Source organism: Coregonus clupeaformis, chromosome 28 (assembly GCF_020615455.1).
Source record: "Coregonus clupeaformis isolate EN_2021a chromosome 28, ASM2061545v1, whole genome shotgun sequence".
Classification (NCBI taxonomy): Eukaryota; Metazoa; Chordata; class Actinopteri; order Salmoniformes; family Salmonidae; genus Coregonus; species Coregonus clupeaformis.
Genome location: NC_059219.1, coordinates 12,454,203 through 12,466,402, shown reverse-complemented (window position 1 = coordinate 12,466,402; position 12,200 = coordinate 12,454,203). Strand labels below are relative to the sequence as shown.

Below are 12,200 nucleotides of genomic sequence, written 5' to 3'. Positions count from 1 at the left end.
CATAGAAATTGAATGAGTAGAACGGACATCCGCATTCAAGTCAATGATGGTATAATGGGTGGACTGGCAGCCATTGCGAGTGTACCCATAGCAGCAAAGCAGGAAGTAAAATATGTGCTGTGATTTGCTGATTCAACTCAATAGACATTACAAAAAAATACAGTACATTCCATTGCATGAGCCACATCAGTTAACATCATTTGAATGAACATTCTACATTACAACAAAGTTTAATCATGTTGTTAAGAGTCCATGTTGCAGCAGAAATGGAATCAACCCCACGAATGCCCGGCGGTCCAGTCTTCAGTCAGCTGTTCGTTCAACAAAACAACATTTATTTTATTTTTTACGGTAATGGCGGTTATTTTATTTTCATGACTGTCTTCATCCATAACCGCCGGTTACACGGTAATAGTGCCAGCCCTACTTGTGTGTTTAGGTAGTTGATCCACTAGACTAGTGTGAATAAATAGGGTGGAGGCTGGAGGCTCACAGCACAGAAAGGCTAAATTCCAAATCAACCCCTAGCCCCTCCCCTCTAGCCCCTCCTCTTGACCTGAAGGGGATGGATAGCTATAACCAATATGGTGGAAATTCCATCCAGCAGGTAAATACCATCAGGAGGCAAAGTTGAAGGAAGTAACTAGCATATTGCCTCTACCTTTCCAATCCCTTCAGGTCTACAGGAGTGCCTAGGGAAGAGGGGATAGGGCTCGATTTGGAATTCAGCTAAACACAAAGATCAGCGGCCGTCAGACCCATTGGCCTAACCCTAACACATGGTCAACATTCTCTGAATGCGCTAAAGAGAAATTCCAAACATTTCAACAGATTTCATTATACTGCTCCAAAGTGCTATGAATGTTTTTCTATACATGGAGGTATAGTCTTTGGTCACTAATACATACTTTCAAGGACTAATTCAAGTTCCACTGTCAACATGTAAAGTACCATATCATTTTCTTAGAAAGCAGTAACATGAAGAAAACAGAAAAAGCAAATTAAGTAATGAATGGCAGGCAGGATGTTTGTGTTCAATGGAAGTGGCCCATAGCTTCAGCTGCCTTGACTCTCACCACTGGGTCTGGGTCCTGGAGCAGCATGACCAGACCTGTGAGGCAACACACACAACACAGTATGAGGTCATAGTCTTCCCTCAACTAATGTCTGACAGAAGACAATGAGTATGAAGTAGATTTCCCTGATCATTTGGATCTGAGCAGGAATAACTCCTGGCCCTACGTATACAAGCACCTTTAGTTACAGTATCAACACATGGAAGGAGCACTCAACACAGACTACAACACACCAAACAACCGTTACAACACACGCAACTCAGCAACAGTCGCAACTCAGCAACAGTCGCAACTCAGCAACTCGACAACAGTCGCAACACACCCAACTCAACAACAGACCCAACAACACAGCCGACTCAACAACACAGCCGACTCAACAACACAGCCGACTCAACAACACAGCCGACTCAACAACACAGCCGACTCAACAACACAGCCGACTCAACAACACAGCCGACTCAACAACACAGCCGACTCAACAACACAGCCGACTCAACAACACAGCCGACTCAACAACACAGCCGACTCAACAACACAGCCGACTCAACAACACAGCCGACTCAACAACACAGCCGACTCAACAACACAGCCGACTCAACAACACAGCCAACTCAACAACACAGCCAACTCAACAACACAGCCAACTCAACAACACAGCCAACTCAACAACACAGCCAACTCAACAACACAGCCAACTCAACAACAGTTACAACACATCCAACTTGCTGGGAACTAGAACTAGAAAAACAGCTATGCCTACCTTTGGTCACACTCCCCATGTTGATGTGAGAAAATAATTCCTCAGGAAGATTACCCAGAAGGAAACCTACAAAGAAACATTCGATTAGATACATATTTAAGTGAAAATCTCTACCAATGGTAAATTAGAGAGAATATTTGGTTTGTGCAAACAGCTTGATTACTACTCTCTTTTTGAAAATTACAACTAATTATATGACATTTATCTAATATTGTAACAGAGCTCTGTCTGAAAAACGATCAATACTTTTCTAACTCATAACTGACTACAAAGTCATTGGGACAGCTACTGAGGCTAAGACACAGAGCAGAGCTGTGTTGAGCAGGGTTTTGGTCAATTCCAGTCAATTCAGAAGGTAAACCAAATTCCAATTCCAAATTTATCATTTAAAAGAATTGGATTTCATTGTACTTCCTGAATTGCCTGGAATTTAAATGGAATAGACCCCAACCCTGGTGTTGAGGTGAAGTGAAGTTGAGGAAACAGAGTTGATCAAAGAGAACCGAGACATCGTTTTCCTACCTACCGATAAACATAGCAGCGCTGGCCCGAACCTCGGCCCAGTTGCTTTTGAAGAACTGGATAACGGTGATGTGGTAGAAGTTGAGCATGCCAGGGAAGTCTTGAATCTGGGGACAAATGAAATAACATTTCTATCATACCCTCCCAAAAACAGAAAAATAAAAGTAACCTTTTTAAAATAAATGCAGCACAACATTATTATTCAAGGTGGGTTTCCAATGCAACTTGTCTACTGATTGCTTAGCGTGCAATGCATTTAAAAAGCTTTTTACTAGGTAAATAATTGCCGCCTCCTAATGCCAGATCTCCATTACTGGTTTTGATGGCCGATGGTGAGGTCTGTATCAGTTTGTGAATGGTGAGTAGAGAATTACAGTATTAGACAGTGATCAACTCACAATATATTTGGTGAGGTCGTTGATGAATTCTCCGTAGTGCAGACTCTTGTCCTCGTGGAGATGGTTCTGGAACATAGTGGTGATCAGCTCTGAGCCCACCACTGGAGCACACACTCGCATGGCATACTTACATGCCTGCACGGACAGACGGACAGACAGGGAAACAGTCTTTAAGCCTACCATCTGCATCTCAGCACAAAGGCTGCTTCAGTTCAATCCACATGATAATGACATAATAATGTATAATTTACTTAAATCTATGATATAAACCAGACTATATCATATGAATTCTAGGTATGTAAAGCACATGACTGCAAAGAAAACTAGACAACAGGTATACTGTACCAAACATCAAACCAGTTTCTAGAACCATAGTTTCCCCAAGTCCACTGCCTGAGTTTTGATGTGAGGTTACCCACCTTGACCACCTGCAGGTTGGGGTCACTGAGGTGCAGCAGCAGGCTAACCAGAACGTTGTGGATCTGGTCCTTGAACACAGGCTCTCCTGAACCAAACTTAGACAGGTTCCCCAGGAGCATGATGGAGGCACAGCGGATCTCATCATTCTCCTGTTGGGTCAACAGTACAGGAGCGCAGTTAGAGGATCCACCCTAAACCCATCATCAACATTTAATACATTTGGCCATTTAGCAGATCAAACCCTTCTTATCCAGAGCGACTTACAGTCTAACATCCATTTAATTGAAACAAGATTGTCCTTTTCTTGATACTGTAAACTTTTACATGAGATACTCATTTGGCCCTGAGAAACTAGGAACTCAAAATACCAAATATCACATATAGACTGGTAACATTCTCCCTTATCCTGAGAAGAGAGAAGTGAAACATAATATAAGCCTTACAAGTGTGTTTTAGCCCTGTCACAAGCATCCTCCTCAGAGGCCACTACTCTCTAAGGGAATGGTGTAATTTCACCTTAATCTCTATCTCTCAGGTAGGGGAGTTACCAAGAGAGAAAACCAAATGTTAGGGTTCCCAGACGCTCGATATGGACTGACATCAGGCATGGTTAAAATAATCTTAAAGACCCAACCACAACCGAGTGGCGCAGTGGTCTAAGGCACTGCATCGCACTGCTAGCTGTGCCACTAGCTCTGTCATAGCCGGCCGCGACCGGGAGACCCATGGGGCGGCGCACAATTGGCCCAGCGTCGTCCAGGGTAGGGGAGGGAATGGCCGGCAGGGATGTAGCTCAGTTGGTAGAGCGTGGCGTTTGCAACGCCAGGGTTCGATTCCCACAGGGGGCCAGTATGAAAAATAAAAAAATCATGTATGCACTCACTAACTGTAAGTCGCTCTGGATAAGAGTGTCTGCTAAATGACTAAAATGTAAATGTAAATGATGCTTGCAACAACTCAGGTGAAACTTTATTTCTTATGTTATTAACTAGAAAAGGCCCTTGAGGTAAGAAACCTCTTGTGCAGGCAACCTTGCAAAGTTTCAGTGATCAAGTCAATAGACTACAGCTACAGTACATAGAGCCAATGTACACCTAGACCAGGATTCAACTATTTATTTATTGTTATTTAACCCTTGTTTTACCAGGTAAGTTGACTGAGAACACATTCTCATTTACAGCAACAACCTGGGGAATAGTTACAGGGGAGAGGAAGGGGGATGAATGAGCCAATTGGAAGATGATTAGGTGGCCATGATGGTATGAGGGCCAAATTGGGAATTTAGCCAGGACACCGGGGTTAACACCTCTACTCTTACGATAAGTGCCATGGGATCTGTAGTGACTACAGAGAGTCAAGACACCCGTTTAACGTCCCATCCAAAACACGGCACCTTACACAGGGCAATGTCCCCAATCACTGCCCTGGGGCATTGGGATATTTATTTTTTTACCAGAGGAAAGAGTGCCTCCTACTGGCCCTCCAATACCACTTCCAGCAGCATCTGGTCACCCATCCAGGGACCGACCGGGACCAACCCTGCATAGCTTCAGAGGCAAGCCAGCAGTGGGATGCAGCAGGGTGCTAACTCTACCATGACAACAGAGACGTGTGTGTCTGCTCTACTCACACTCTCCAGGAAGGGTTTGATCTTCATGAAGATGTAGACGACCAGCAGGTGGACGTTCTTCTTGTCCAGGTAGAGGAGCACCTTGGACAGGCCTGACATGGCTTCCAGAGTGATGCGTTTCCCAGGGTCGTCCTTCTCCTCCATCCCAGAGCTCATAGCAGCCAGCAGCTCCTTGGCATACTTATTTACCTAGAAAAATTGAGATTTTGTATAGGTTGTGATTACAGAGATCCATATTTGTCTGAAACATTGCTCCGCTCTGCTGCCATCTTGGTTGGACCAGAGTGGTATAGTACAAAGTAGGATCAATGAATTAGCCAGATAACTTGCCTACATATTCTGGAAAAACTTTTTTTTAAGACAACAACCAAAAACTGTTTAGATTTCTTAATAAACCAGAAAATCAATAGTTATTTTGGGTTGTTATCTAGCTAACTCATTGATCCTGCTCTGTAGTATATCCCTCTGGTATCTCTTGAAAAACAGATTTTATCGCAATGAGACTACCTGAATAAATAAAGGTAAAACAAATAAAAATAAGATTACATACTTAGAGATGACATACTTGGTCACTAGGTACACGGACAGAGGTTAGTGACACTCTCTTTCTCTCCACCCCCCTATGTGCATAGAGTATATCCCTATAGTATCTCTTGAAACTTTTTGCCAGCGTAATATTGCCACATTGAGGTAAGATTATTCAGTCATACCTTCTCAGGTGATCTCACAGCAATGTTCCCCAGCCCACTGACAAACAGCACGCCCCCTCCCCTCCCTCCATCATGTACCTTCTCAGGTGATCTCACTGCAATGTTCCCCAGCCCACTGACAAACAGCACGCCCCCTCCCCTCCCTCCATCATGTACCTTCTCAGGTGATCTCACTGCAATGTTCCCCAGCCCACTGACAAACAGCACGCCCCCTCCCCTTCCTCCATCATGTACCTTCTCATGTACCTTCTCAGGTGATCTCACAGCAATGTTCCCCAGCCCACTGACAGCCAGCATGCCCCCTCCCCTCCCTCCATCATGTACCTTCTCAGGTGATCCCACGGCGATGTTCCCCAGCCCCCTGACGGCCAGCATGCGGACGGTACAGCAGGGGTCAGAGATACGCTCCATCATGTTGTTCATCAGGACATCCATCATCATCAGCTCTGTCACCACGTGGTGGTTCAGCAACTACCGTTACACACAGACAGAGAACAGTGTGAAGCCAGTGGTTCATCAACCTAAACACCGCTCTAGTTCTGCCACCTTTCACCGCAGATGTGGAAGGGCGACATCAGCGGATGTAGTGGATTGAGACGCAGCCCATGCAAAAAATCTCATTAGCATAAATGAAAAATCCCCATCAAAATGTTTTTTTTGCATGGGCTAGGTCTCAATCCACTACATCCGCTGATATCGCCCTTCCGCATCTGCGGTGAGAGGTGGCAGAGATAGAGCGGTGTTTGTCAGACCATGAGACATCCCGAAAATCGATCTTCTCACAAAAACGTATGTAGCGTCCGAACGGTTTGGCCCACAAAACTATTATGACCCCTCTATGGAAAGATGAGACTCTCACAAACACGATGTTCTCAGTTTTGCTCTACGCCCCTCCACAAGCGTCACAGGACTCGCCTGAAGTCGGTACATCCGATCTGCCAACTTCTGTCTGTAGCGTCTGAACAGTTTGGGCTACACACTAATATGACCCCTCACCAACACGTACATGTTGTTTGTTTTACTCTAGGACGCCCACAAGCCTCACAAGACTAGTCTGAAGGTAGCCGGGAACCAGTAAAAAAATTAAATATGGAAGTCAGTCTATGTCATGGAAAGAGCTGGTGTTCTTAATGTTTTGTATACTCAGTGTATATCATTATATACAAGGGCTTTTTCCTGTTAAATGGCTGCATTCATGAACATCACATTGCAAGTTTAAATGCTGAATAAAAGCAGGGAAGAGTTGGCTTGCTATATAACACAGATCAAATATATAGAGCAGATAAAACACTCCAAATAAAACACTCCAGATAAAACACTCATCAGCAGTCGAATCACTGCTCTGTTCTAGTAAAAGTAGCAAGTAAGTTTCCCTCATCCAATGTAAAGAGTTTTGAGAACCTGGAAAAGGGCTATATAAATCCACTATTATCATTTCTATTACTATTATTATTATTATTATTATTAGGTAACTACAGTGAGGGAAAAAAGTATTTGATCCCCTGCTGATTTTGTACGTTTTCCCACTGACAAAGAAATTATCAGTCTATAATTTTAATGGTAGGCTTATTTGAACAGTGTGAGACAGAATAACAACAAAGAAATCCAGAAAAACGCATTTCAAAAATGTTATAAATTCATTTGCATTTTAATGAGGGAAATAAGTATTTGACCCCTCTGCAAAACATGACTTAGTACTTGGTGGCAAAACCCTTATTGGCAATCACAGAGGTCAGACGTTTCTTGTAGTTGGCCACCAGGTTTGCACACATCTAGGAAGGATTTTGTCCCACTCCTCTTTGCAGATCTTCTCCAAGTCATTAAGGTTTCGAGACTGACGTTTGGCAACTCGAACCTTCAGCTCCCTCCACAGATTTTCTATGGGATTAAGGTCTGGAGACTGGCTAGGCTACTCCAGGACCTTAATGTGCTTCTTCTTGAGCCACTCCTTTGTTGCCTTGGCCGTGTGTTTTGGGCCATTGTCATGCTGGAATACCCATCCACGACCTATTTTCAATGCCCTGGCTGAGGGAAGGAGGTTCTCACCCAAGATTTGACGGTACATGGCCCTGTCCATCGTCCCTTTGATGCGGTGAAGTTGCCCTGTCCCCTTAGCAGAAAAACACCCCCAAAGCATAATGTTTCCACCTCCATGTTTGACGGTGGGGATGGTGTTCTTGGGGTCATAGGCAGCATTCCTCCTCCTCCATACACGGCGAGTTGAGTTGATGCCAAAGAGCTCGATTTTGGTCTCATCTGACCACAACACTTTCACCCAGTTCTCCTCTGAATCATTCAGATGTTCATTGGCAAACTTCAGACGGGCATGTATATGTGCTTTCTTGAGCAGGGGGACCTTGCGGGCGCTGCAGGATTTCAGTCCTTCACGGCGTAGTGTGTTACCAATTGTTTTCTTGGTGACTATGGTCCCAGCTGCCTTGAGATCATTGACAAGATCCTCCGTGTAGTTCTGGGCTGATTCCTCATCGTTCTCATGATCATTGCAACTCCACGAGGTGAGATCTTGCATGGAGCCCCAGGCTGAGGGAGATTGACAGTGCTTTTGTGTTTCTTCCATTTGCGAATAATCACCCCACCTGTTGTCAACTTCTCACCAAGCTGCTTGTCTTGTAGCCCATTCCAGCCTTGTGTAGGTCTACAATCTTGTCCCTGACATCCTTGGAGAGCTCTTTGGTCTTGGCCATGGTGGAGAGTTTGGAATCTGATTGATTGATTGCTTCTGTGGACAGGTGTCTTTTATACAGGTAATCCCTTTAAGAGTGTGCTCCTAATCTCAGCTCGTTACCTGTATAAAAGACACCTGGGAGCCAGAAATCTTTCTGATTGAGAGGGGGTCAAATACTTATTTCCCTAATTAAAATGCAAATCATTTTATAACATTTTTGACATGCGTTTTTCTGGATTGTTTTCTCTCACTGTTTAAATAAACCTACCAAAATTATAGACTGATAATTTCTTTGTCAGTGGGCAAACGTACAAAATCAGCAGGGGATCAAATACTTTTTTCCCCTCACTGTAACTCCCTGACAGAATGTCAGTGAGATGACAGGAGGACTCCCGAGTCCCAACCCTGAGGCCCCAACCCTGAGGCCGATGTCACACGAAGCAATCGGAATGCAATTTATGTTGCTCACCTTACAGAATTGCATCTGGGTTGCTCAGTGTCACACCCCAAACATCGCCTGCAACTTAGTTGCATTGCATCGCATGAGATAGAAATCAATCCTATTTCACACAACCAACTGTATGCAATGTCCAATCAGTGAGCAGAAAAAAAGTTTACATGACTCATCCTTTGGAACTCTGATCCAGTTGTCATGTCAACACAGCGGTCAGTGCTGCTGCAAACCACGACAAAAGAGACATGCCAAATGGGAAATGTATAAAAACATTCTAGACACCATGTCTAGTCATGGTTTATGTACATGGTCTGGCAGTCAATTAATGTAATTTTTAAAGTGAACCCAGACCTTTCTCTTTCCAACCTGAACTGCCCTAGCTAGTTAGCTTAGTTCATCGCTAGCTTGGTTTGCTAGCTAGTTACAGTAGCTTGGCAAAACATGGTTGGCAAATAGGTAACATTTTGGCTAGCTAGCTAAATTGTACAGGCAGCATTTTGTCTATATCGATTATGTTACAATTACCAAACATTTGGCTAAACAAATCATTTATGAAACCGTGATGTGATGTATGACAGGAGTGATGCTGCATGCAATTTCAATTGCATTTGAATTGCTTCGTGTATCAGCAAAGTTGCTTGAGATGTCACTTGCAACTTGCATCTGCAACAGAAATTGCGTCCAAATTGCTTTGTGTGACACAGACTTTAGATGATTGCAGATCTGAAGGGTCTGGATAGGTATAATCAGTGTAGTGGTGGACATTATACCATTTGCTTCCTTCTTACAGACCTACAACAGTGGGTCCTGGGCTTGGCTCACCTCAGAGAAGAAGGCTGTGATAGTGACCCTCTGACACTCGTAGATGTTGTTGAGACAGGGGCACAGACACTCCACTATGGCCGGGAGACGGGGGCCTGCGTGCCTGGCCATGGCCCTGAAAACAACACAACACCACACCACACCGCTCACACCAACTGATACAGCATATAGGGTAGCTACTCTGTGAATATCATGAAGCTAGGTTAGGGTTGAGGTTGAGGGTTGAACTGGGATGTGGACAAGAAGCTAGAGTTAGGGTTAGGGTTGTGGTTGAGGGTTTAACCGGGATGTGGACATGAGGCTAGGGTTAGGTTTGTGGTTGAGGCTAGGGTTGAACCAGGATGTGGGCATGAAGCTAGGGTTAGGGATGAGGTTAAGGTTGAACTGGGATGTGGACATGAGGCTAGGGTTAGGGTTGAACTGGAATGTGGACATGAAGCTAGGGTTAGGGATGAGGTTAAGGTTGAACTGGGATGTGGACATGAGGCTAGGGTTAGGGTTGAACTGGAATGTGGACATGAAGCTAGGGTTAGGGATGAGGTTAAGGTTGAAATGGGATGTGGACATGAAGCTAGGCTTAGGGATGAGGTTAAGGTTGAACTGGGATGTGGACATGAGGCTAGGGTTAGGGTTGAACTGGGATGTGGACATGAAGCTAGGGTTAGAGTTGAACTGGGATGTGGACATGAAGCTAGGGTTAGAGTTGAACTGGGATGTGGACATGAAGCTAGGGTTAGGGTTGAACTGGGAGGTGGACATGAAGCTAGGGTTAGGGTTGAACTGGAATGTGGACATGAAGCTAGGGTTAGGGTTGAACTGGGAGGTGGACATGAAGCTAGGGTTAGGGTTGAACTGGGATGTGGACATGAAGCTAGGGTTAGGGTCAGGGTGTACCTGGCTAGGAGGGTGACCCCGGTGGTGTGCTGCTGGGGGTCCTTCATCTTGTCCCAGGCCCCCTCCTGGTCCAGAGGTTTCACTACATCGTCCAGCTGGGCCCGGGCCAGGAGGATCCGCAACGCCTCCACCGCTACCCTGCAGACCCAGGAACACACACAGACAAAGGGGTTACCTGAAAGTAAAATGCTTCTTCACTTCACATTGTATGGCAACTATGATCAGTGAAACTGATACTGTCATTCATCTTTTTCATTACCTGTACTGATAACTTCATGTAGTATTTGGTACCAGTTCCTAATGTATATTTACGTTTTATATTTTATATTTGGATGATCTCCGCAATGACCATTTCTGGGAGGTATATGGATGTCTATGTGGATCCCTGTAGGCCCAACCTCTTGTTATTTTCTAACAGTGGCTCTCCAGCTAATCTAATGGAGTCTCTCTGCACTCGACCCCGTCTGTCTTATGATACAGTATGTGCTAGCTAGCGTATGTCGGCTCCTAACCCACCCACACACGTCGAAGCCGGCGGCCAGTTTGGTGGGGCTCTTCCTGTTTGTTCCAATGCTGTTGCTATTGATGTCTTTGGGGAGTGTGACCCCCACGCTGGAGCCCAGGCGGATCAGCAGGGAGCTGAAGAGCTGAGGGAACAGGGACACCACTGCCTCCTGGCTCTGGCCGTTCAGCATCATCTCCTTCAGGGCACAAGTCATCTGACAGAATAGAATATCATAGAAAATGATTGCTCAGACTCGTACATTTAACACAAATAAACCTAGCAACACACCATTACCCAGACATCTACAGTCTCATCATAGCTCATCATAGCGTGGTCCTCTGTAGCTCAGCTGGTAGAGCACGGCGCTTGTAACGCCAGGGTAGTGGGTTCGATCCCCGGGACCACCCATACACAATAATGTATGCACACATGACTGTAAGTCGCTTTGGATAAAAGCGTCTGCTAAATGGCATATTTTTTTATTTTTTTTATTTATAGCTCTCTACAACCTGCTACTCACAGCTAGAGGGTGACTGGTGGCCACCTTCGTAAGGCCTGCTCTCATCATGGACTCCTTCTTGTCCACGTAGGGCACCATGACGTTGAGCTTCTCCATCAGCATCTCCATGATCTGAGAGGCCAGGTTACTGTCTGCCCCCAGGGCAATCCACATCTCACAGCTCCAACTGGGGATCACACAGGGAGAACTGACCATGAGGCGTAGGGAGGCAGTGAAACCATTTGCTCTGCTACTACACATAGGGTTGCAAAATGTCTAACTTTCCAGAAATTCCTCAGTTCTCCAGAAATACTGGTTGGAAGATTCATGTCTCACTCGTGTGTGTGTGTGTGTGTGTGTGTGTGTGTGTGTGTGTGTTATGAGTGAGAGCGAGAGAGCGAGAATTAACATGTCAAATGAAGCAGGGAGAAAGGAAGAGAGAGAAAGGGGGATCTCAGTTGTCGAAGGGCAGGGTGTAGGAGAGGGAGGGGGGAGATGAGCGTGTTATACAGAAGAGAGAGAGGGTTCTCACCTGTCGAAGGGCAGGGGGTAGGAGATGAGTGTGTTGATGACAGTCTGGAGGTGCTGTGTAGCCAGGATGAGGATGGACTGGGCCACAGACACCTTCACCTGCTCCTCACTGATCATCTGCAGACGGATGTGCAGCACCTCCAGCATCTCTGATACCTGACACACACAGCTCATTTAGAGGGTGTGTGTGTGTGTGTGTGTGTGTGTGTGTGTGTGTGTGTGTGTGTGTGTGTGTGTGTGTGTGAGAAAGTGTGTGAGTGAGTGTGAGAGTGAGTGTGAGAGAGTGTGTGAGA

At 45.3% G+C, this 12,200-nt stretch overlaps 1 protein-coding gene across 2 annotated transcripts in view; it reads right to left on the bottom strand.

Annotated features, from left to right (window-relative positions):
- Window positions 1–214: 214 nt before the first annotated feature.
- LOC121542656 (maestro heat-like repeat-containing protein family member 1) overlaps window positions 215–12,200 on the bottom strand; it is a 55,148-nt gene continuing 43,162 nt past the window's right edge. For both annotated transcript variants that reach the window (XM_041852132.2, XM_041852133.2), the window contains 12 exons: window positions 11,909–12,063; window positions 11,398–11,563; window positions 10,889–11,091; window positions 10,373–10,510; window positions 9,479–9,593; window positions 5,841–5,987; window positions 4,807–4,995; window positions 3,176–3,325; window positions 2,757–2,891; window positions 2,363–2,465; window positions 1,837–1,902; window positions 215–1,111 (listed from right to left, as the gene is read on the bottom strand). In XM_041852132.2, coding sequence (XP_041708066.1) covers window positions 1,035–1,111; window positions 1,837–1,902; window positions 2,363–2,465; window positions 2,757–2,891; window positions 3,176–3,325; window positions 4,807–4,995; window positions 5,841–5,987; window positions 9,479–9,593; window positions 10,373–10,510; window positions 10,889–11,091; window positions 11,398–11,563; window positions 11,909–12,063 — 1,644 coding nt within the window. In that variant the 3' untranslated portion in view covers window positions 215–1,034. The remainder of the gene's footprint in view (window positions 1,112–1,836; window positions 1,903–2,362; window positions 2,466–2,756; window positions 2,892–3,175; window positions 3,326–4,806; window positions 4,996–5,840; window positions 5,988–9,478; window positions 9,594–10,372; window positions 10,511–10,888; window positions 11,092–11,397; window positions 11,564–11,908; window positions 12,064–12,200) is intronic.